This window comes from Hesperophylax consimilis, chromosome 8, assembly GCF_061612785.1.
Source record: "Hesperophylax consimilis isolate HC1 chromosome 8, BYU_Hcon_1.0, whole genome shotgun sequence".
NCBI lineage: Eukaryota > Metazoa > Arthropoda > Insecta > Trichoptera > Limnephilidae > Hesperophylax > Hesperophylax consimilis.
The window spans coordinates 39,639,054-39,666,220 of record NC_142843.1 but is presented as its reverse complement, the minus strand read 5'-3'; the positions used below and the strand labels follow the sequence as shown (position 1 = coordinate 39,666,220).

The following is a 27,167-nucleotide window of genomic DNA, read 5'->3' as shown; positions in this document are numbered from 1 at the left end:
TTACTAACTATGCATGGGCCCTTTTATATAAATAAATATTGTCAAACTATGCATATTTTTTTTTTACAGCCTAAAAGTTTTAAATAAAAAAAATGATTCCATCGCGTTTGAAGTTTGTCTATGTTAACAACGTGGGGAAAGTTTGACATTCCCACGTGCAATTGAGTTTTAAAATATAGTTTATAAAAATGGGCCGGAAAGCGAAATTTGACGATGAAGGAAAAGTAAAGAAAGGACCTGGAAGGAAAACTAAGAAGCAGCAGGCTCCACAATTCGATAAAAGTCTACAAGGTATCTATTATATTGTCAATCCCAGTAACTATATATATTTATGTTTTATAACATGTTTGTCTGACAGAATTATATTTTGTCGTCTACAGATGAAGTAGAAAAGAACTTAAGTCATAGGCAAAAGCAGAGAGCAGCCAAAAGGATACAGAAGAAAGATGATAAAGTGGAGAAGAGCAAAGAGGCAAAAAAACAGAAGTCCGAAAAGCCTTTAATTCCAGCTAAAGTTAACGGTGTCGCAAAAGTCAACGGTGTTGGTCCCCCCAAAGTTATTAAAGGTACAAAACATTCACATTATTATTTTTAGATTATTCGTGATTTAAGGAGTAGCTAGTAGCTGCCTCTTTTGCATCATTTGCAACTACCACAATCGATATTTCTATCAATATTATCAACATTGTTTGAGGTTAAAAAACCATGCTTAAGTTATAAAAGATTAAGTAACTAATGTATATATTTCAGGTTACTCTGACGATAACAAGTCATGGTTGACTCCCAAACAAAAGGAAACCAAACCTCCGAAAAAGGCACCAAAGAAAGCTAGCACATCTGATGAAGAAGATTCTGAAGATGTTTACAATAGCGATGATGATATGTCAGAAGAGGAAACAACGGTTGGTGGAGCTTCGATCGATGAAGATTCGGACGATGAAGACATGACTGATGATGAAGGAGACAGCGATGAAGAAGCTGGTTCTGATGAAGGGGAAGAAGATTCCGATGAAAAAGATGAATACACGGTAATTATTTCAATGTTATGTCTAATGATTCTAGAAATACCTTTATAAAATTAAATTTTTCAATTTTAATGAATGTTTCAAATCCTTAATTAGAAAAGGAAATTGAATAATAGTTTTATTTCACTTTTCTTTTGTTGAAATTTTTGATGACTCCTTTATTGATTCATTTTTTAATTAATTGTATACATTTGATGTTATTTTCTTTAAATTTTATCATTAACCCTTACCACTCATTTGTCGAGTGCCAGCCGACATCACTATTTGTACGCTACAGCACAGTTGTCAGCCGACGAAATAAGACGTGCACGCGTGGTGTATTTTCGTGCGCAAAACTTGACATGTTACGTTGTATCTTGTGATTATTCGATAAAAAATACTGTTTTCCGTTTTTATTTTACTATAAAATAACCTTTGCAAATTCACATAACCTAAAATGGCACGAACTTGGTGTGATATGGCATCTGAATACCAAGTGTTTTCGGAAGGTAAATCTTATAAAAGTGACAGTGAGTACGAGCCTGTTGCTTGTGATTTTGAAGATCATGATAGTGTTAACAGCACAGAAAATAACAATGATAATGATGACAGTACAACAAATATCGAATATCATAGTGAGCCAAATAATTGGAATGAAATGACCGAAACTTTCGTGATTCCCGAGTTTGCATATTCTCCTACGACTTCCGGAATTAGAATTCCGGACAATCTTAGACCAAACACTGCTTTAGGATTATCTTCGAATGATGGATCTTCGAATTATTTTTTACAGAAGATTTGATGTCTCAAATTGTGTCGAAAGGAGCTTATTACTCAATTAGTAGGAGTTAAAAGGGTTGGTCGGGAATCCAGAAAAAGGGGACGCCCAAGTGCGCTAGATGTAGAGGAGCGATTAGAAAACAAGCACCACTTCATTGCCAAACTGGACAAAGGTTCTAAAGACTGTACTGTGTGCAGTAACAGAAAGATTCCAGGGGAAGACGCAAAACAGTGTGGTTTTGTGAGACGTGTTCCTGAAAACCTGTTTTCCATCCTGGAGAATGTTTTAAAAAGTTCCATACTATGCAAAAATATAAGTAGTCCATAAAGTTTTCTGTTAACTGTTTTTTATTTGAAGAATAAATCATAACAAATGAATTTTTAACAATTTTTTTTGTAACTGCATATCAATAAATTAATATTTTGCCATTATTTAAATTAGAGTTGGCTGGCAAAAAATATTAAAAAAATAATGGAGTGGTAAGGGCTAATAAAAGTTTGTTGGTAAGGGGAACGGGGCAAGTGTTTATTTATTACATTAATGTGCTTGTTTGATTTTCAGACTGGAACTTTGGACAATATCGCCGCAAGCTCTGACGGATCTGATTCGGCAATGGATGACGACTTTGGATCTGATTCGGACGAAAAAGAAGATGAAGACGGAGATAGTGATGACGAAGACCTTTTGCCTATTGAGAAGGCCACCAAGAAATTGAAGAAAAAGCAGAAGAAAGACTTGAAGTTGGCTGAGGAAGAACTGGAATTGAATATTGCCAGCCATGATATATTCGCTTTCCCCACTGAAGAGGAACAAGATCAACCCATAGGTCTGCAAGAAGTCCAACAGAGAATTAAAGACGTGACTGCTGTTTTAACAGATTTTGGCAAGTTCAAGGAACAAGGAAGAGGCCGTGCTGAATACTTGGAACTCCTTCAAAAAGATCTCTGCACCTACTACAGTTACAACGATTTCTTGATGGAACGTCTGGTGCAGTTATTCCCTCTAGCAGAATTAATGGAATTCTTGGAAGCCAGTGAAGTTCAGAGACCCTTGACCATCAGAACAAATAGCTTGAAGACCAGAAGAAGGGAACTCGCCCAAGCTCTCATCAACCGAGGAGTCAATTTGGATCCTGTTGGCAAATGGAGTAAGGTCGGTCTAGTGGTGTACAGCTCTACAGTACCCGTGGGAGCCACTCCTGAATACCTTGCCGGACATTACATAATCCAGGGTGCTTCTAGTTTCCTACCAGTCATGGCTTTGGCTCCTCAAGAAAATGAGAGGATATTAGATATGTGTTCTGCCCCCGGTGGAAAAGCTTCTCACATCGCAGCCATCATGAAAAATACCGGAGTACTGTTCGCCAATGATGTGAATAAAGACAGACTTAAAGCTGTTGTAGGAAATTTCCACAGATTGGGTGTTGTTAACTCCATTGTGGTTTCATATGATGGACGCAAATTCCCAACGGTTATCAAAGGATTCGACAGAGTACTGTTGGATGCTCCTTGTACCGGAACGGGGGTAGCTGCTAAGGACGCCAGTGTTAAAACCAACAAAGATGCGACTGACCTGCAGAGGTGTTACAATCTCCAGAGGCAGTTGATCCTAGCTGCCATAGACTGCGTCACAGCCAAATCTGCCACGGGAGGATATATTGTGTATTCAACGTGTTCAATATTACCTGAAGAAAATGAGTGGGTGGTAGATTATGCCCTGAAGAAGAGAAATGTTAAGTTAGTTCCAACAGGCTTAGATTTCGGAACAGAAGGATTCACCAAATTCAGAAATTTGAGATTCCACCCGTCAATGAATTTGACGAGGCGGTTTTACCCTCACACACACAATATGGATGGATTCTTTGTCGCTAAACTTAAGAAATTCTCCGATGCTATTGTAAGTACCTTTAAATTTTATCCTATTTCTGTATTCTTAGTTTTTTGCCAATCGTTTGCTGTATTTTATATAATCTTTTTTAAAATTTAATTTTATATGTAGTTTGGTTTGTTAAATAAGTTATTTTTTCTCCAGCCGGAAGATGTGCCATCCGAAAATGAAGCAGAACCTCAAGTGGAAGAAGAAACTGAAGAAGTGGAAAAGAGTGCAAAGGAAACAAAGAAATCCCGTAAGAGGCCGGCCAGTGACGATGTATCACCAAGCAAAAATAAGAAATCCAAGAAAGAATTTATAGGAAAGAAAGAACAAGGACAGAAAGAATTCAAAGGAAAGAAAGAACTCAAAGGACAGAAAGAATTCAAGGGAAAGAAAGAACTTAAAGGACAGAAAGAATTTAAGGGAAAAAAAGCCAATACCACAATCGAAGTGAGTTCTTACTTGATTTAGTTTATTTGATTTTCTTTATTCCCTTCTGCTTTTCAGTAAAGGAATATGTAATGTTGACAGTTATAAACTCTATATTTCTTGGAATTGGAGCATCTTCCTTGCCTCCTATCTTTGTTGTGATTTATTTAAATCGTTTAAATACAATCGAACTTGGTTATTTGGTTACTTGGTTAATGGCTATAATGAACAATTACCAAGTGATGTTTTTGTTCAGGCTCATCTTCATATAACGAGGATGGTTCATTGATATACCGTGAAAAAAATGTTCGAAAAAAAAAATATTTTTGGGAATTATTCTCGAAATAAGTAGATTAAAGGTGGCGGCATAGTGCAGTGGTTGGCTGCCTGGCGCGCGGCGGTTGGTGGAAATTTCCTATCCTTTTAGGATATCCGATTATCTATCGGGCACTAAGTAAAATTGTCATAAAATGTGCAAAAGTCATGTGAAATTTGCAAATTTGATCCCTTTTTACATCTTTTGTATTACAACTTTGTCAATTTTGTTCTAAAAAAACAATTAAAATGTTTATGAAAGTACCTAAATACGTGTACCTACATCCATACACGGGGTAAATATATGATATTGACGCACAACCTTTTTAGCAGAGGGGTTGCTATTTTGCCTATTTATAAAACAGCCCGCAGCCTACATGTGGATTCTTTTGTATGCGTTCAGGGGAATAGGGTCATACAGATTTCACATTACTAGGAATTTAAAAAAAAAAAATTTTCTATGAACCAGTTTTTCAAATTTACGTACATTTAGGACATCCCGTTTGAATTAACCAAAACTCTAAAAAAAAGATTCTTAGCCAGGGTTTTCAAATATTACTGCAAACATTTTGATTTTCTCTGTAGGCAAGTGGGCCATACGAAATTGACATGCGGGCCGGAATAATTTGGGCTGCGAGTGCATCACTAGTTTGTGACGAGCTAAATTTTACATTCGAAAACCAATAACAATCTCGCAAGCTAGTGATTTATGATAAGTCAGATCTTACAAACGATACAGTACGCACAAGCTAGTGATATGTAATAAGACAATTTAGTGATATTTTTTTTTGGAAGCCTCGAACTAGGTGATGATAGTCATAATGCTTCGACTGTTTTGAGCAGGAAATTGAGAATGAAATCTTTAAAACAATCTATATAAATAAAAATGTAAATGTTCGCTTGTTCATAATCTTAAATCTAAACGTTGCATTTGAATAAGCGTGTGTTATTATATTCCTATATTATATACATGTTACAGGCAAATTCATGCTTTTTTTGAAAAACAGCATAGTCTGTTGGAAAAACATGCTTTTTTAAAAAAAAACAGCGCCGTCTGTTGGATGTAAAAAAAACACGGGCTATTGTTTTTCTGTCTGCACAGACAGACTGACTCACAGCAACACGTGGCGAGGTACAGCTATTGATTGTAAATTTCATTCATAAAAGTGTATTTTTGTAATAACTATCACGGCGAGTTCACGGCTATAATGTCAATGAGCAATTACAAAATGATATTTTAGTTCAGGCTTATCTTTATATAATCGTTGACTGCTATTACAAGTTCGATTCACTGATATACCGAGCAAATAATTTGGTCAACACGATTTCTGAATACATGAATGGGTTGTTGGGTCTGAAAAAATAGTTGTAATAGGAATTATTCTTAAAGTAAGTAGTTACAAAGGGGCGGAAATTTCCTATGCCGTTAGGGAAGGATTCATATTGTTATGGCACTACCTGAGTAAGATTGTCATTAAATCTGCCAAAGTCGTGCGAAATTTGAGCTTCGCAAAGTTGTTTCATTTTTATTTCTTCTTTTGTATTACAACTCATCATCAATATTTTTTTACAAACCAATAAATATGTTTATGAAGGTACCTAGTTACGAGTACGTAGATCCCTGCACGGGGTAAATTTATGATAGTGATGCACAACTTTTTCAGCAGAGGGTCCAATTTGTCTATTTTATTACCTACTACTACTTGTGAAAAGTAAAATTTTTCAGCCGAAAACCGAAACAATCCCGCAAGGTAGTTGTTTATGACAAGTGCGATTTTACAAGCGGTAGGTGTAGGCACAAGGTAGTGAGTGAGTGATAATAAGATAGACAATTTAGTGATATTTTTCTTGTAAACCTTGAACAAGGTAATGATAATTATAATCAGTGGCGGCTCGTGACTTTTGGGTTACTAGAGTGCTAATATTACAAAAAATGGCTTAATTGATGTTGTTATAGCTGAAAACGATTTTTTATTTTTTTTTTCGAAAAATTGATTTTTTGTATGAAGATTTTCAGGAATTCCGTGCGGCGCACGGCTACACTGAAATTTCCTGAAAATCTTCATTCAAAAAATCGATTTTCGAAAAAAAATAAAAAATAGTTTTCAGCTATAACATCAGAAATGCCATTTTTTATAATATTAGCACTCTAGTACACCCAAAAGTCACGAGCCGCCACTGGTTATAATGCCTTGATTGATTTGAAGAGGAAATTGATGATAAATTTGAATAATAAAAGTTGATTTTTTAGTAATACCTACTCGTATTTTGAAAATGTACTTCTGCAAATGTATTGATAGTAGAGGCAGGTAGGTCGGTACATACGACTTTTCCCATGCTCGTTATAACCACGTTTGACTGTATATGTTTTAATAAGTAATACCTACTCGTATTTTAAATATATTCTATATGTATGTGAATAATTATAATTAATTAATAATAATAATAATAATTCTGACAGAAGAACCATTTCAGACCTAATTTTATTATACAGAGTCATGAACAACCTTATTGACAGCCCTGCCATCGTTGCTGCTATTAAACTCTATGTACCGACAAGAAATACTAGACAAAATACAACATTCTTTTGCGACACATATAAAACCAACTATCAGTCAAACTCACTTACCAATAGGATGCATGATTTGGGCAACAAGTTTGGTGGTATTATAGATATATTCCATGATTCCCTTTATAATCTTAAATTCAAATTAAACCAACACTTTGTGGAATCATACAAATTATTGTAATAGATTTAACGATTAGATATGTTATTGTAATGTTTTATATTATATTTTGTTCTTTGTTATTGTTAAATATTATGTTGTTTAAAATGTTTCTTTACGCCATATTCTTCAAAAACTACTTGTATATTTTTTTAAAATTCTTCACTTTTATAACTCTTAGTATAAATTCTAACTCGATAACTTATGTAAAACTTATTTATAATCTATGTAAAAGCCCCTATGGGCGTATAACAACAACAATAAACAATAAACAATAAACAATATATTGATAGTAGCGACAGTTAGGTAGGTACATATGACATAATTTTTTTTTTATATTGAGTAAAACGGAGCAAATTTAGTCGCTCCCCTTGTGCTCCTTATAACCAAGTTTGACTGTATATATATTTTTTGTCATACTAACTACGTGGCCGATTTCCTTACTCACCAGAATGTGCATTTGGTCAAAAAGATTAATATAAAATAGTTATGTAAATGTTTTTTTTAAGATATGATGGCTTCCTCTCTAAAACTTTTTATTGTCGGTGTCTATTTCATATTATATTAAATTGAATAATTTATTTTTTAGAGTGAAACATCTACGGTGGAAGCGCAAGGTCCAGTGCATCCAGACTTGCTGGTAGCTAAGCCCAAGAAGAATAAGGAAAAGAAGGAGAAGTACAAGATCTTAGAGGCCCAGAATCCAACTCCTAAAGTCCCCAAGTCCCCCGTCTCAGGCAAACCCGAAGGCTTCAAAAAGAAGAAGAACAGAAAGAACAAAAATAAAGGACAACAGACAAAAAGGAAACTAGCAAAGAAAAATAAAGCTGCATAAATTAGTTTAAATAATAAATATATTACAGTTGAATACTGTACACTGGAATCCTTTGCTAACTTCATTCTATTTTTACAACACAACTTGTTATTCGCTCATTTTACTCTCTACTCTTCTTAAATCTTCATCATCTGACAACAATACATTCCTGGAATCGGTGGAATGTTTGAGAGACTTGACGTCTATAACTGGGTATTACATCCCTGCCATCTATGTAACAAAATTATACTTTATTACAAGAGTATTCTTAAATTTTATTTTATTAATAAAATAATTCATGTAAAAATACTTTCTATGTCTTATTATTTATTAATTTTTAATGACCAAATGCATTTTAGAAAATAAATTATTGCTTCAGTTGCACATTAACACATTTCTGTCAGGTATTTTTTTGCGCTTGCGCTACGCTGTCTCCGGGTGAAAATAAAGGTCCTGCGTGAATTTCTTTAATTTGTTTTAAATCGCCTATATCTTCGAAAATAATTGAAATATTTTAATAAAGTGGTAACTCAGCATACCTAAGCTATAAAAGTACCAAACGAAAATCGAATATTATTTGAAATGCAACTAAATTAACCTTGTGATATGTCTCTTACGGTGCGCGCCTATCGGTATTTGCCCATACTTGCTTTCATTAAATACGCCTGACATCTCTCACTCGCTTGCACATAGGAATTGAGTGGGGCAGAACAGAGGTAGAGATTCAAATCGGGTTTCACGGTCATAAAAATCCTCATTCAAGGAATCAAATTATAACAATAACAAATTATAAACTACCCTTTTGTTAAAATACTGATAGAAACGAAAGGCACGAAGATAAATATAAAAAAAAAACTTCGATAATTATGTACATAAAGTTGGGACCTTTACAAAGAGATTGGTATATAATATTCATAAAAAAACATTGAATAATTCCATCTTTTCTGGCATTGAAATGAGGCCGGCACCAAACGTAGAACTACTATTCCCTCCGAAAACTACCTTTCCCGGCCGAAGTGTGAAGGAAAAATATTATGGCTTATACATATAGAGATCAACAAACAATGATTTTGAATATTAAACTATAAGTTTTATTATATATTATTACTAGAGACCGGATTATATGCAACAAAAATAGCCCAAAATATGCATGCAAATATGCAATAAAAATAGCTAAAATATGCACGAAAATCCATAAAAAGGGTCAAAATATGCAACATGAAATAATACAGGAAGTCGTATTTTTACATATTTTTTTTATTTTAGTAAGCTATTCTCAAGGATAACAATTATATTTTCGAAAATATCAATTATAAAATGTATTTAACAATAAAATTTAGAATTTACCTTTGGAAACGTATATGACTAAGTACTGTTCTAAATGTTCTGTAGACAAATTGTGTCTACGATCGCTTAATATATTTTTGTAAGCGGAAAAGAAACGTTCTATGTCTACTGATGTGGCTGGACAGAATTTATATTTGGGTGCGATTTTTGAACTTATTGTTCCGGGCAAAATTTCACCTGCCCCGTTGATGAAGTTATCAATTTGGCACAAAGGTTCAAACCCTGGGTTATTATTCAGTATGTTTAAATTTTTCTTTTAGTTTACTCGGGAATAGCTTTGGCAACGAGGAATTCATAAGGCGAATTTCCTTCATAACCTGAATAGATGCATTCAACGCCAATCCATGAGTTTCAAGCGTTTTTATACTTGCAGGTATGTAGGCGAAATGAGTGGTAATCATAGCTAGGTTTTTTAATACTGGCGTCGTCAAACGATTCTTTGCACTGGAAAACTGCCAAAGCCTCTGCACTATCGAAGTCATTGATAACACCCTTGATGGCTTCAAAATGTTCATGGTAAAACATCGCAGCTTCGATCCATGTACCCCAACATGTTATTACTGGCTCAGGAGGTAAAGGGATATTTGGCAGTTTTTCTTTGTAGGCCTTTATACGAGCAGGCGCCTTAAGAAACACTTTCTTTGCTGATGAAATCAGGTTATTTACATTCGCAAACGTGGATCTCACTTCTTCGGCGAGTCTGTGAATTCCGTGAGCAAAACACGTCACATGAATCAAATTGGGATAAAATAGTTGGAGGGCTTTGCCTGCTTTGATCATATAGGGGGCAGCATCTGAGAGCAACACATACACATTTTCATCCGCAGAAGATTCAGGAAATATTTTTTTCATACCCTCATTCACAAATCTGGCGATCGTAGAATGATTTGCCTTTTCAAGTTCTCTGCAGGCCACCAAATAGGAAGGTGAAGGTTCAAGTTTTAATGCACCAACAATCAAATTTGCAATGTAACGGCCGCAAGTGTCGGTGGTTTCGTCAGCTGAAATCCATATGATGTTATCCTTGAGTTCATTGCGTATTTCTTCCAGCACGTGTAGATAAATTGATGGTATGTAATTTTTACGTAAAGTAGATTCATCGGGTATATTTTGATTTATGCAATATTTTCTGAGAAAATCCTTCAAGGCAGGATTTGTCAGTTTGTATAGAGGGATATTGCTTGCAAGAAATGCTTCACATAGATCAATGCTAAAGTGATTTTGTTGTTTACCTTTGGAGGTTACTTCACTGTTACTGCTACTTGCCACTGTAAAAACTTGTTGTCGTGGGCCCTTCTTCTGCACTCCTGCGATATGAACACTGGTTTTGACATGCTGGTCTATTTGGAACTTTTTTGTGCTAGAAATGTTTTTCTCGCAAACTCGGCAGTATAAAACTTTTCCGTCGTATGTCCAGGATATTCAGCTGTCCACGTATGGGCACTTTTTTATCAGGGGGCATGGTTCACTTTCACAATGTACAACTTCGTGGAAACAAACAAAACACTAGACGAAACTCTAAAGAACAGCGCGTGCGACCAGTCAAAAACAAAATTCGCAATTCACTGAATTACCATAAAAATATACCAAATCACCCCTCATACGAATGAATGAATTGTTTTCGGCAATTAGCCGAATTAAGCCGAGTAGGCGCGAGCGCAGGCAAAGATGAGAGAGGTTCCCCCCCCCCCCCCCCTCCGGCCGCCGGCCGTAGCGATCAGTAAGATCAGTTATCAGTTATTCGCTCAGCTTCGCTGGCCGCGCGCATTGCTATCTGACGTCTATAGTGTCGCTATGTGAGGCATCTGAACGATATCAAGCGTAAATATGCAAGATCTCAAATTATTTGCTGAAAAGGGTTTAAATATATGCAAATATGCAAATGCATATAATCCGGTCTCTAATTATTACAAATAGAATTAATAAATCGTCATTTAAAAACAATTAATACCATGAGATACTCAAACGCCCTGGAATTGGTCGGCGGGTTCTGACTGCACTTAAACCGCTACCTCACGGGTTGGCTGACCGTGTGCATTAAGAATGCAGTCAATTTTGTCCCAGGCGTACGGGTCACTGCTGCGGCTTAAAATTATTTCAAAACGATTAATAATATTTAAATTGGGTGTTTTTTGTTTTCATACTGACCCGAGTTGGGTTGACCTTACTGTTGACCAACAAAACTGAGGTATGCATGATGTCATATGTACCCTGTCAAATTTCAATCGTTTTGGTGGGCTTTGAAAAATGCGAACTATAAAAGAATGACGACTAACCTGACAATATTTGAAAGTCTCCTACTACCTTCACAGTAAGCGAAAAATGTTGCTTGTGTCCTGATGGAGGATTTAGTCAGCCGAGGAATTGAATGCACGACTCCTGGGTGGGACCCAAACGTGATGCCAACTCAGCCACTGACCAGTCATTATTTAAACTATTACTGTACCTACTACAATTTAACTATTATTTTTGAGTATGAAGCATACATTTGCAAAATAAAAAATAGGTATTTAAGTCAGAAAGTGACAATCGAATGGATTTCTTTATTGTTAATGGTAGTTTCTGTGTTTCTTCCATAATTAGTCGAATAAATGATATTAACATAATTTTTTCAGCATAACTCCCGGGAAGTCATAAAATAAAAAGCATTCAAAAAAGGACATATTTTCTTAATATTTATTTGTCTTGTTTAAAGAATTCTGTACACTTTTAATTTAGAAAATGCTATTTAAAAATCAAATACCACCCGAGTATGGCAATATTGCATATTTCATTTTTAATTTTTTAATCTCTTTTTATTTATTTTATTTATGTTACTCTATGTAAATATTATTTGTACTTATCTCATCTATGGGATGTGTGGGATTGCACTAACCTCCCCACATCCTGGAATAAAGTTTTTTTTTTTTTTTTTTTTTTTTTTTTTTTTAACTTCCGATTTAGTTGTCCGGGTTAAGTCTTCCCCAAAGGAAAAACTTAACCCTTCCACTCACTTTTCCACAAATGATCAGCTAGTCAATCAACACTATGTAAGTGCATTATATAAGTAAAATAAATACAAAACAATACAAGAACAACAACACGTCAAATCACCAGATATCAAATGGGAAAAAAAAATTCACCGTCTCCAGATATTTTCATATCAGAGGGTTCGGCTCGGTAGAACTTCTAACAGGGCCTATAAATCCTACTGATCCCTCAACATAAATATTTAAAAAATCTTTTGTTATCCTACATGTATTCAAAATGACCGACTTTTGCATCTTTATATATAAATTTTTTGATAGATCTAATACGCCTAAATTTTTAATTAGAGAGCTAGGTATAATGCCAGTAGCCGAAATAACGAATGGTAATATTTTTATAGTCTGAGAATGCCAAATTCTTTTATTTATTTTTTTTTTTTTTTTTTTTTTTTTTAATTTCATTTCCTATCTGAGAATGCCAAATTCTTTTTATTTCATTTCCTATTATTATTATTATTATTATTATATCATAAAAGTTGTATTTTTGTATATCGTTATCAACTCATTTACATATATCATTAAATAAATATCTATCAACAATATCTGTGAACAGTAGACCTCGCTTCCAAAAAAGTATGTTTTTAATAAATGAAAACAAAACTTTCCAAAAAACCAGAGGTTCCCAAATTTTTTTGCCCCGTATACCACGTGCCAAATTTTATTTTTCCGCAGACCCCCTGCCTGCCGAATATTGGATTTTCCTAAAACTATTAACGTCCCATGTGATAATCATTTATTTTTTTTGTAAAAAGATTCCCTTCCCTTGCCTGCCCAACAACCGGGTGGCGATATAAGGGCGCCCTTGTGAGGTATTGCACCAAATGAAAATGGAGCAGGATAAGCAACGGAAATTTCTTTCTGTAGCTGGCCCTACAGAAGTGCCCCTTAAGTTCTTTGTTAGCGTTCTTGTCATATGCAGAGATGTGCAAAATGGGCACCCAAAACCATTTGAAATGCAAAATGGAAATGGGTCAAAACTTTTCCATTTGAAAATGCAAAATGCAAAATGGTTTTTAGAAAAGCATTTCAAATGCAAAATGCAAAATACCTATTTTCAAAATGCATTGAAATGCAAAATGGTTTCTCAGGTCAAACAATTTCAAAATAATTATAGAATTTAAACAATTTTGTCATTTAATAATGGACATCAATGTAGAACAAACATATAACATGTTGGTAAATCCAAAAACACCACGACTACAGATTATGAAACCACAAAAAATTTGCGCGGGACTAATGTTGCCAACGTAAAAACATAGAAACTGCTATCTAACATTTAATATTACAGCGTCATGGCCCCATATTCAGTATTTGAATCAGTATTTTTTGTAATGGTATCACTCAATTGCAAGGGCTCCCACCAGGGAGCAACTTGACAAATGTAAATTATCTCTCATAGCGAGGTTGAGGACCGACTGATATTTGGGGCTTATGAAAAAAAAATGAGTGGAGATAGTAGGAAGAATGTTGCAAAAAAGCATTTAAAATGCAAAATGCAAAATGGTTTTTAGAAAAGCATTTAAAATGGAAAATACCCATTTTGCATTTCCATTTGAAATGGATTTATTTGAAATAAAGCACATCTCTGGTCATATGATATCCGATTCTTCAACATTCCATTTCCACTAATTTCCACCAACTTAGGGCGGGTTGTTTCGGAGAATTTAAACAATTCATCAAATTTCAACGTTCATTTTCAAGTTCTGTGAAAGATTTTTTCAAGTTCTGTTTTTATTTCAGTTCTGTCAAGCAACTAGCCTATAATGATATAAAAACAGAACTTGAATAGGACTTTCACAGAACCCGAAAATGATCGTTGAAATTTGATGAATTGTTCAAATTCTCCGAAACAACCCGTCCTTAGTTTTGAAGTCTGTGTGAAGTACATCTAAATGTTGAACGTCATTATTACCCTGGACGTTTTTCAAAAACAAGTTGGGGAACTAGGAAAATTCACGGCTTCCAATGTGCAATGTTTTGGTTCAATATATTAATTCTGACGAGTAAAGGAACGTAGACTCTAATTATTTACCTCAATAAACAACTTTACGATATATAGAAATACAAATAAGTCATTTCTCAGTCTATTATTAGTATTACGTAAACTGTGTTATGTGTTAGGTGTATTGGGTCATTTACAGAACTCCTAAATATTGAGTTGAGATAAATAGAGGTTCGCTCGTATGTACCCCCATTTGAATCTCGTGGACCCCCATTTTTTTTTCTCGCTGACATAGACCCCCAGCAAGCCGATATCGACCCCTGGGGGTCCATATAGACCACTTTGGGAACCTCTGGGCTAAACGATGAAATACATACAGGTGAATTCATTGGCTTTAAACCACAGTAAGCAGTTTATGTATTTCCTTATTAATATTCGGAGGTATTATTTGTACTAGCGCCGGCGATAAAACTATTATTTTACAGACATAGTATACACTAATTGCTGTCCCTCTTTCGCTAGTAACAATAATTATGCAAACATAAGACAAAGGGCTGTTCCTCGCCGGTGGAAGCGTATACCGAATACCGATGTACAAATAAATTCGATGCTAAGCTTTTTTATTGCAGCCAACTCTCGCTGCGTTTTTATAATCGTTCCCTTTCTCGTGTTTTAAAAGATTTAAATTTCACTAATGAAAAACTTCGTAAATAAGAATTCGTATATTTGGTTTCCATGAGTAGGTACAGGCAACGATTATCTTTTCAGATGCACAAAAATTACTGGTAACATTTTTAATGAAGTTCATTAGGACCATTCGGTAGTACTCTTCAAAAGTCAGTGGTTTTAAAAACATTTTTCACGGCTTTCACACGATTACAACTTACTAACTTGACTAGAATTTCCCGCGATAATCAAACTGCTGAATATATTAGTTACCCATCTAAAATTTGGAAAAGCTTAAAGATGATTATTTAAAAAAAAGAAATTGCCCGAAGAAGACCCTTGGTGGCTTATTTAAGAATATCTTTAAGTAGGTAGGTACCTTAATCTCTATTTTTTTAAGAAGATTGCCAGAGAAAAAAAGGCGGCTTATTTGGGAATTTTCTTTTCGTTTCGCTTTCCCGCGCGCGCCTGTACCAGTGTGGAGATGTGTAAATACGTAAATTACTCTAACGTAGCACCAACACAGTGGAGGGTCGTGAAAATCCCGGGACGCAGGGCGTGGCTGGACATTCATACCCTCGTCGGACAAGGACGAACGATGTTAACAGAGTGAACAAGGGCGAAGGATTGCACGCTAGTACGGTCCTACGGGAGTATGCTACCCTACCCGGTTCATTCCATCGCTATCTGGAGTAGGAAAAGGACGGTTGGTGCCGTGCAATTGTCGCTTATTTTCGCTATAAAGCAAAATCAAGATTGTGATTTTAATCACCCTTTCCGCTTTACCCAAATGCGAAAATGATGGATGAGGAATTATGTTATTATTTCGGATGCTCACTCATCGCTAAATACCCCCCCCCGTACTTTTCGTTTTTCCCTGTAAATATTTGATAATTTACACTGACAAAGAATGGGAATTAATTAATGAACACTACCTGTATTATTTAATTGTGTTGTCGGAAAATATTAATTTAAGTCACGTAAACCACCAACTCTAATATCTTTGCCACCAACCTACCAATTCCTTAGTTAAATTTAAAAAGTTAATTAAGGTTTATGTATTGACAGACGATTGTCTTAATATTTTTTCATCTTTGTCCTTTCTTAAATAATAAGATTTTATATAAGTCCCATTTGCTAAAAACTGAATGTCACCCATCTGTCTTTATTATCTACTTTGCTTCTTCTTTTGAATAATGATTAATGATTAGTTATGGTTCAAATATTGTTAATGGTAACACATCTGATACTCATTTTTTCTTTAATTTTGAAGTATTTTGTGTTTGTATGTAGAATTACTTTATGTTTGTGATACTCTCATGTTTGTTTCACTCAAATGTAAATTGTTAACCTCGATACAGGCTTAATCCTAGTGAGGTTGATTTTTATGTGAAAAAAAGTGTTTTATGTAGGTATAGTGAGATGCAATAAAATAAATAAAAAAAACAGAACACCGACAAAATATGTCATTTTATTAACTGTTTTTTTGGTAACTAAAAATCGGTACCAAATACATACCAATAAATGATACATTTATGGTACGAGTATCACAAAAAAATATTTTAATTTTTTCATTCAAATTCTGAACGTTGTCATTTTTTTGTTAATTTATTACTAGTGCTAAGTAAGTATTTGGTTCAATATTTTTTATACATCAAACCCACACAGGAGGCCCTGAGAAAAAATAGTTTCCCCCAGGGCCTATGGCATCTTTGGAAATGCTGTGTGGAGGGTATTTTTAAAAGGAAGGAGGGTAAGTTTTGGGATGCAAAAAAACGGTGGGTAGGAATCTAGGGGTAGGTGTGTCCATCCAGGATAGACACCAGGTCAAAGGGACTCCTTAAACCCACGCAGCTGGTGGGCGGGTGCATCCGCCGCCAATACCTGAACATACCTCTCCCGATAAACCCGGTCACTCCTACTAAGTCACCAAACGTAGCGAACCACTTGGGCTGACCTATGGCAGAGGTGTTAGTTATCCAATAAATGTTTTCCGGGGCGGCGGTCTCCATACCCGCCTCCCAAATTTAACATTCACCTTTCTAAGAAGTCGTCCGAATATTATTTTATTTTTAACAACCAATCTTCCTTGAATGGCTAAATTACACAATTGCGTATGGTAAGTCTGTCCTAATACAACGGAATAACGAAGCAAACAAAACCTAAATACTTTTATCTAAATGTAAACAATAACTGGAATCTAAGCAAATAATCAGTATGTTTTATCACGAATTCCATTTCCCAATATCTCCGAGAGATGTCGCTTTATCAAGCGAAAACTTTTTTCTACCTGAACAAAAATAATTTCAGAAACACATTAGGGAGCTGCCTCTTTGAGATGCTGGAATTAGATACATAGGACTTTCGGGAAAATGACAGAATCAAACAACTGGAAAAAGGTTACGATCACGCCCCCAGTGATAGATTATTATTTACGAGTTCACATTGTTTACATTAGCAGTTGAAGGGAACCATTGAAACCTTTCCAAGGAGATACATAAATAGTCAACTGTGTTTTTTATTATTTCATTTCAGGTTCGAGTTCACCAAACAGAACTATAAATTCATTTGAATAACTTATGATATTTTACTGTTATTATTTCAAAAATATTTGGTAATAAAATGGTGATGGAAGCAATGACATTATAAAATATATAATATTCTTTCTTATCGAACAAAAATGTAGCACCTCTTATTTATAGAATATGTGTGTACTAAAAAATAGCTATATGAACGGCCCGCCAAAAGTGTCCACTGAACCTACGAGTAGTTCGGTGAAACCACGTGCGTTGTTTCAGTAGATGAAAAGCATGAAAAATTCTTAGAGGTACTCCAGTACCGCCCTGGTGAAGGAACACAAATCGAAATCAAAACGTCGCTTGAAACGGCATTAGCTGCGTTGAATGACCAGATCTGAATAGCCCAAGTACTTCATAACCATCATCTTACCCATCTCTTCCCCTCCCACTTCCCTCAGCCTCACAACATTCCCCCAACATGGGGAATGGCATGCATGAGTCCCACTCATTTCGGAAAGTTGGGTTACTTGTGCGGTAATCACATAAAATAAGTATAATAAATTCGAAATAATATCGGAACACGTGTTCATACACCTGCGTTTGTCTTAATAATATATTCAGATTTTTATGAACACGTGTTCGGATATCGTGACTAAACGTTGATATTTTACTTAATGTTTATCAGGATAGCTATCAATTCATTCGTTAATTGAACAATAACATTAAATTCTTCAAATTATACTCAAAACACGTCTGTTGTTAAACAAAACAAGAAATTATTTAATTACCATCACGAATTAAATGGCGCAGAATATTTTTTCTTATATAGATAATGATAACGAAATAGAAATTAGTACAGTAAATAATTTAGAAGATTGGAAATAAAAAAACAAAACACAAATACGTCTGATAATCTTGTTTGTATTCAATTAAATATAAGATCTATACAAAAATATTGGGATGTATTGCATATATAGAGTAGTAGAGAAGAGTAGTTCTAAAACGATAGTGCAAAAACCGAAAACACGACCTTATGCAATAAATTAATGGGTAAGCAGTGAATTATTATGTCATATAAATAAAAGGGAAAACAATATAAAAAATAGAAAAGTACACCAACAAACAAAACATATGAAACAGAATACAAAAAATCACGAAACCTTGTTAATAAACTTATAAATAAAGATAAAACTAACTACTAAAATAAAAAATTTAAAAACTGTTTTAATGATACAAAAAAAACCTGAGATGAGATAAATAATATTTTAGGACGTAAACCCAAAAACGATTGTGATGAAACAATAACACGATATATGTTAAAAGATAGAACTGAGGATTCTTTGTCAAATGATTTTGTGAATTACTTCTCGGATAGCATCAGCAACATGTTACATAAATGCAATCACAAAGCTACTAATATTGTACTGGAAGAACTGCCTCACAGTTTATTTATACCAAGAGCTACTATAACTGATATTGAAAACATTGTTAAAAAAATGAAAAACTCTAGAAGCACAGGTAACAATATAAGAATGTTTGATTTAAAAAAGAAATATAAAAACTCTTGGGCCAATAATTACTCATTTAATCAATAAGATATTAAAGCAAGCAAAAATTCCACAAGAATTTAAATGTAGCTTTACTAAACCAATATTTAAAGGTGGAAAACACATTGAAGTTGGAAACTATAGACCTATTAGTATACTACCTGCATTAGAAAAAATTCTCGAAATTTTTTTATCAAATAAATTAAATAATTACATTGAAAAATTCGCTATCATAGATCCAAATCAATATGGCTTTCAAAGAAAAAAAAATACTGAAAAACTACTGCAAGATTTTTCCAATTACATAAATAATCAATTAAATAATAAATTACATGTTATTGTGATATTTATTGATAACTCTAAAGCTTTTGACACAATTAACTCTAAAAAACTGCTAGAAACCTTATAAAAAATTGGAATAAGAGGAAATGTGTTAAATTTATTTAAAGATTATCTTAGAAATAGAAAAATATATGTACCAAAATAAATAATACTTTTAGTAAAACAAAAAATGTTTCTGCAGGAGTTCCACAAGGTTCCATATTGGGACCTACACTATATATAATTTATGTAACTATAATGAAAAAACTTTTCTCTTTTGTTAAACATTTTGTATTCGCAGATGATACGGCATTGGTCATATCACATAAAGATCTAAAAATTGCAATTGAACTCATGCAAATTGACTTTAATCAACTTTGTAAATGGTCACATGATGCAGGACTATTAATAAATGCTAAAAAAACCAAAGTTATGCATATAAGATCGCCTAATGCCAGATTTCAATTTAATCCTAATATTATTTCTCATAATTTTAATTGCATCCATAAAAATATCCCGACTAATTGTAAATGTGAAAGCTTAGAATTAGTTACGGAATATGTCTATGTTGGTGTTACGGTAGATTGCTTTTTCAAATGGGACAAACATATTAAAAAAACCTGTAAAAGACTCATATCAATTGCTGGCAATCGGTCTTTGTCAATGGCAGAATCTATTATAAGATATGGATTAACCATATGGAGAAATACTACTATAACCAATCTGAAACAAGTCCAAGTTGTACAAAACGCAATTGTAAAATTACTAGTCGTCCCTAATATTTTTAAACAGAGACATAATACACCGTTGCTGTTTCAGAGTGCCAAAATTTTACCTGTTAAGGCTATTCAATGGTAAAAAATCATAATTCAGTATACATTTACCCCGCAGCATAAAGAAAAATTAAAACATAAATACAGTACTAGATTCACGCGCAATGACGGGTTAATAGTTCCGAAATTTAATAATAAATACGGACAGAGAACGTTTGAATACAACATACCGAAGATATTTAATTTATTACCTGACACTATAAAGTAATGTAAATCTATGAATAAGGTTAAATATATGGTGAAAAATTGGCTATCGGAAAAAATATTTACTTTATTATGTATGAAAAATTGTATGAAAAAATTGTTGATTCTGTAGATATAAGATGTAAATTATAACTTATAAAAATTTATATGTAACTAAACATTAAGCACCTGTTGACAAGCCAATTCGATTGGCTTAGCAGGACTTGTTTGTTGATAAAAAATGGCCTACAATCCAGTTTTTAACAGGAATACGAATAATTTGAAGAGATTTTTAATAAAAGCAAAATTTTGAGACCAGCTGTGAATAGCCAGGTACTTCCCCACCTTCCTTTTCTTCGTCTCCTTCTCCCTTTTAATATTGAAGAAAACTGGGTAAAATGTCAGCATCTCTTCACTACTTTAATTGTATTGTACCAAAGTGCAAAAATACAACGTGACTGTAATAATTTATCAATATTTTTTACTTTTACTGTAAAATCTGCATTACTACGAAGAAAATGGTGTGACACCACCAAACTAACCAATATTCTTCTACCCACTACCTTCAGCCTCAAAACATACCCCAATTGGGGATAACTAGCTCCAGCACTTGGGACTCTTGTGCGGTACTCACATAAAAATACCAACGCCATGGTAATACACCATGGTTTTCATTAAAAGTAAAGGGAAATAAGATTTAATTACCAATACGATGTTTCATATGCGGCGCTGTGCCAAGAGGGTTGGTATTTCAATACTCAAAGCTCAGCATTGTTTATTTAAGGACCAAGGTACAGGAAGAGCGCTCCCATCCGGAGATTGATGTAGCGCCGTAAGTCACAGGTTAAATACTTAGGAATAAAAAGGCTGCCACCCAGAAAGTGCTTAAAGGGCGAAGCTGCTAAGAGTTAAGGGACTTTATGGGAGTAATTATTGCGGACCCCTGAACATGAAATTACCTCCAAGTGGCAGTTGGCGGCCTCTGGCGGTTAGTGGTTATAGGCAAGACCACATCAACCCAAGCCAGGACACTCAATTAAATCGGCCTCTTATTTCTATAGGAAATAATCCCTCTATAATAATTTTAATATTAATACTTGGATGATTTTTATTACGTCGTTTTTGTGAAAAATCACCCCAAGGACGCTGTACAAATGCGTTTTTTGTTGTTGTAATGAATTACCAATGGGCACAGTATCAAGATGTGTAAAATTATACATATTTTTTTATTTAAGCCATTATTGACGTTATATATCATAAGCAATTAATTAAAAAAAATATGCTTCGGAATCAAACAGTTAAGATAAATGACGTTGTGAAAACTATATTTATAAGATAAACCATTTAAGTTTCTTCTTTAAGCAAAGCAAACTTATTTTGTGTCACCATTTTAATTTTAAAAATATAATCAACAACTTTAGGATGCAATGAAAGTGGTTAAAACTAAGTGCTGATTATTTTTTTTAACCGAGTCTAACTAAACGAATTTAACTCCTAACTGTGGTATAGGTATTAACGTTTACCACAACAATTCCAAACAGAATATTTCTTCTTCAATAGTAGTAAAATTACTTTGTGGTGTCATTTTGATTATTTGTAAATGATACACTTTGTTTACCACCAAAAGTAAAAACTAGAATAGGTAGTAGCTTACCATTCAATTATATGAAAGGATCTTTTAAAAAAATTCCGTATAAAAGGCCATTTGATTCAGTGTCTTGGCCTGGTTTGAGATAGTATTTCTACAGCGAGGCCCTGGGGAGAGTTTTATATTACAACTGAAGTTGGTTCTAATATTGTTTCAACTTTCAAACGAAAGCTTGATTGAATTGAAATGAAAAAATATGAATTTTTTTTTTCAATTTAGATGCTTAATTTGAAATAAATGTATGTAGGTATACATATATATTTTTTTCTATTATTTATGGCTTTCACCTTTCAAGGGTGTTCTTGGCCATCATTTAAAATTATTGAGAAATGAAAGGTGAATTTAAATATTAATTTTATTTAAATAGGCGAATTTCAAAATTATAATGAAAATTGGAGTCGAGTTCAGACTTAGAAGAAATGAGATGTTGAATGGAGGGGAGGCAATTTTAGATAAGGCTTGATAGAAGAGAGGATATTTGTTTAGAGAGAGACAACCAAAAAATATGTGATCTAAAGTTCCCACTTCTAGACAACAGAATGTACAATCTGGGGAGTCAACGACGTGAATTTTATAAAGGTGGGAAGGAACGGAACAATGTCCGATCCTCATTCGAATGAGTGAAGAAATTTCTTTTTTGGAAAAATGAGGGAATTGCTGAAACCACGGTTTTGATGGAATAGTCCTTTGTATTGAGGCATAGCAGGCTCCCTTGGATTGACTAGCAATGAGCCAATACTCTGCCCAAACATTGCGGGATCTATCTTTGATGATGTAAAAAATGTCAGATAAGGGAATGTGGTTTACGAGGGTAACAACAGGGTTGGACGCTCCTTGTTTTGCCAAGGCATCCGCAATATCATTACCCATGATACCAACATGTCCAGGAATCCAAATCAGAGTTACAGTTTTACCAGAGCTTTGAATGGAGGCTATCATCTCTCGAATAAGGCATACAAAGTGATCATCAGGATGAAGAAGGTGACTGGATTTAAGTTTTAGGAGGGAACTGAGAGAGTCAGAGAGAACGAGGGAATGTTCAAAATTATTTATGATTATATTTTTGAGAGATTCTATTATTGCAATGCACTCAGCTGAAAATATTGAAAATTGATTTGAAATTGAATGAAATATTCTGTCATTAGAATTATTGTGGTAAACTTTAATACCTATACCATAGTTAGGAGAGTCGGGAGATTTGGATCCATCAGTAAATAAAAAAGAAAAGTTGGGCCATTTAGATGAAATAATGTCATTGAACATATTATTGACAGTTCGGGCCGGGTATATTTATTTGACGACCTCTGTAACGGTTGGACGTCGCGGGTTCGATGCGGCGCTGCGTCTTCCTGTCTCCCTCGGGCGTCCCCGACTTCTGCTACCATTCTTAATCTTACTCATTACGCTTACATCAGCCTTCCACTCTTTGCGGATCTCTACATTCCTCACACGATCATATATGATTTTACCACACATACTCCTAAGGGATCTCATTTCAACAGCATTCAATCTAATTTCATCCTTTCTCTGTCAGTTCCATGCTTCACTTACGTACATCAGAGTAGGTACCATCACTCCATTGTGGACTGCTAACTTCGCTTTTTTGGATAATTTTTTGCTAGCGCCAACTGCGTTCAGTCCTCCATTAATGGAGTTACCTGCATTTACCCTTCTTTCAATATCTCTGTCAGCTTTCCCATCTCTCGTTCAAGAGTTTTTTTCTCTTGTTGAACAGTTCATTTTATTTATTTATTGGACAATTTTTATAGCGCCGCTTTTGTGAGATATCACCACAGGGGCGCTTTACAGTTGATGCAGGTATTAAAAATATAAATATTACAAAAATAAGTGAAATTAAGTTGAATAAAATTAAGTACATGAACAAGTGACGAAGTACAGGAACAGATGACACGAAGATAGAAGATGGAGACTCTGCAGCAAGAATCCTAGGTGGTGAAGAAACTGGACCAGCTGCTGCAGCGAGAGAGTCCACCGCGTCCACCAACAGTGCCAGCACGAGGTTCGTCATCCGTCCAGGTATGTGTCTGCTGCTAATTAAACGCTGACACAGTATCCTCACATTGATAACAGAACTTGACAGCACCGCTGTGACGTTCGGCAATTCCGTCATTTATCTCCATGTAATCTCGTTCCTGGTGATTGTGTTAGTGGTGCATTGTGCCCGCGATAAAAGGCGACGGTCGGGATAATAAATTACCCTGGGCTTAACGAAACATTTTTTAGGGCCCTCAGGTTTCTAAGAATTCCATTGAAAACATCTGACGTACCGACAGTTACCGATCCTCGTCGCAAGTTGAACTTCAGCGAATTTCGAATGTTTTTTAGCCGAATTTTCGAATATTCATTTTGAACACACTGCACTCTAATCACATTACTATAAAGTTCAGATTACTAATTGTTAAGGACGGGTTGTTTCGGAGAATTTGAACAATTCTTCAATTTTCAAAGTTAATTTTCCAGTTCTGTGAAAGATTTTTTCAAGTTCTGTTATTATTTCAGTTCTGTCATGCAACTAGCCTATGATGACATAATAACAGAACTTGAATAAGACTTTCACAGTACCCAGAAATGAGCGTTGAAATTCGATGAATTGTTCAAATTCTCCGAAACAACCCGTCCTAAGTGAATTTAAAATGTTGATTGACTGATTTTAAAAATAATTTCAAAGGGATGTTGCCTCATTTCCCTTGAAAATACTGAAAAAAAAACAAAAAGTGTTTCGAGGACGCGAGAACGCGTCCGGCTGCCACGAAGGGCGCTACTACACATTATCTAAATATGTATCAAAGCTTTCATTATATATAATATTTACTAGTTTCACCCGTAGTACTTGGTAAAATGATATTTACTGTATAGGTACTTGGTAAAATGAGGTTATGAAAATGTGCATACCGCGGGTGAAACGGCAAACATCCAAATGGCCCCGATGACAAAAAGGTTCCCCACCCCTGCCCTAGATGGTATAATTCTTAAATATTGAAAGTCAACACAAATAAGTCATAAATTGGGGCTCTTACCAGTTAGATTAATAATGATTTTTCTTAGTTGCGGATCCGCAAATTTCAAAATCGTAGATTGGCTGATTATAATACTGTGAAAATCGTAGATTGACTGATTATAATACTGTCAAACATGATTTTGGATGCATTTAATTATTTTTTAATATAAATCATAAAAATTTCACAAAAAAAGAGATCAAAATAGTCAATAAGTATAAAACAAATAATAGTAGTGATAATCGTGGTATCAATTTTGAAAATGTTTCACAAAATGTATTTAAAACTTTGAATCTGGGTTTTTTACAAAGATAAGCCGCTTTCATAGATTTACATGAAACCATATTCCTAAAATTGGAATTCAATTTTCTGAAATAATTTTAATCTTTCAGTAATGATGGGTTCTTGAACTCTTAATATTATAGATATAGATCGTGAAATAAAATTAACAAAATAGGACAATGGCACCTGAAATAAAAAAACTTTCTTTTTATGAGTAAAGCTGCCAAAATTTAGAACTTTTTTCTTACGTGGTTATAATTTATCTGCCTAAGTGTTTAGTATATTGAGATTTTTCCACCTTGTTTTAAAGCTCAACGAAAGTTGTGGTTATGTGTACGTGTTGGAGTAGAAAATTCCTAAGTGAAAATTAATGGAATTTGTAAATTATAACCACCTCATGAAAAGACATTTTTTTGTTTAGAGACATCGTTGAGGCAGAGCAAATAATTATACCTTTCGAAGGTCCTGTGTTGACTGTCTCATTTTTTGGCGAGCAAGGGAACAGCCTAATTTTTCACAAAAATTTTATTGTCATCATATTAGTACGGGCTCGCTTTCTTTTACTTAACCGTAAACCGTGTCCTTACTCCGAATAGCGAGCGACGATACTTCCGACCTAGAAAACAGCTCCACCTCACAAAAAGGTGAAGGAAAGTAGGACATTATATCACTGAAATTGCCGTGGGAAACAAACATTTCTACTGATTCTCGTTTTACTAATCGATTTAGTGTTTTACTTTGTAGATGAGGCTGGCTTCGCTCAACACGTCCGGTTTCTACAAAGATTTCAAGGAAAAGACCACTTCATGAAAAATGTTAAAATTAATCAAAGCTTTGAGAGCATAATGCTTGGAAATTGTTTTTACTTTTTGCTACACGTCGGCATTTTGGTGAACAGCAGTTTTTCTCTAAGCTCCATATAGTTTTGATTCCTGGGCAGGACCTGCGCGCAGCATCCAGCCCCCTCCCTCTTAACGATCCGGCCCCACCCCATACAACCCGTACAACCAGATCCACGGGGCAAGGAGGCTTCAGGGGAATACCGGGCAAAATGGGGGAAAAAGGGAAATGGGGAAAACGAGCCCGTCGGGGGCTCGCTTCACCCACTGACCGACTAATATACACATGCAGGGGGCGCTGTTGCAGGAGGATTACAAGAATAATAATCAAATATGTTTATTAAAGCGACAGTTAATTATTGAAGTACCTATGTTAATTCGCGTTAAAGTCATACCTTAAATATAAAGCAACAAATCCCCATACTGAAGAAATAAAGATTCTCGTTTTGGTGGGCTTTATAAAATTTCTACTTCAATGCTCAGTTGAAGAAGAAATATTATTATATCATTATTATAAATAAATACTATTTCAGTTCTCAATGTCAATTTCACTCCATTGAAATTTCCAGCTTATCTGCATAAAATTACCTAACTAAGACGTTACGCTGTTTGTTCCACGTTTGTTAATTTCTTTTCAATAAAAAAAACGAAGATGTTGATTGTAAAATCACCGCCCACGGGTTTCGTTTTCATTAGAAAACTAATCTTTTTAAAAACATTTTCTACGACAAAAACACCGGTAGGTTGGTGTACAAGCAGCATTTATTACTCAATACTAGTAGGGTATCAAATCAGAGACCTTTCACGTATCAAACTTAATAAGGAAGTCATGTGTTTATTGTTTTATTTAGTGATGGGCCCTTTTAGACATGCATTTACTATGTACCTGGAACACGTTTGCCGGTCAACGCACGCGATGGGCGATGGATCCCTCTTGCCGCGAAACGTGGCAACATCAATCCGCTCGCCTGTCTCAATTAGAAATAAGCCCGCGCTCCATTTCGGCTCGTAGCCCGCCCCCGCCCCCGTCCCAGCCCCAGCCCCCGCCCCGCGCTG

General features: G+C 34.7%; 1 protein-coding gene across 1 annotated transcript; it reads left to right on the top strand.

Moving 5' to 3' along the window:
- Positions 1-130: 130 nt before the first annotated feature.
- LOC149422038 (uncharacterized) lies at positions 131-8,250 on the top strand. The gene is made up of 6 exons (XM_089634252.1): positions 131-291; positions 381-566; positions 751-1,028; positions 2,347-3,681; positions 3,817-4,107; positions 7,717-8,250. The coding sequence occupies exons 1-6, from the start codon at positions 189-191 to the stop codon at positions 7,960-7,962; spliced, it is 2,439 nt and encodes an 812-aa protein (XP_089490378.1). The 5' UTR covers positions 131-188; the 3' UTR covers positions 7,963-8,250.
- Positions 8,251-27,167: the final 18,917 nt, after the last annotated feature.

Bases quoted from the DNA above. Each gene is read 5' to 3' on its own strand.
- LOC149422038 (XM_089634252.1), top strand. From the start codon at position 189: ATGGGCCGGAAAGCGAAATTTGACGATGAAGGAAAAGTAAAGAAAGGA. The intron at 3,682-3,816 runs GTAAGTACCTTT...TTTTTTCTCCAG, and splicing joins AGAAATTCTCCGATGCTATT to CCGGAAGATGTGCCATCCGA. The intron at 4,108-7,716 runs GTGAGTTCTTAC...TTTATTTTTTAG, and splicing joins AAGCCAATACCACAATCGAA to AGTGAAACATCTACGGTGGA.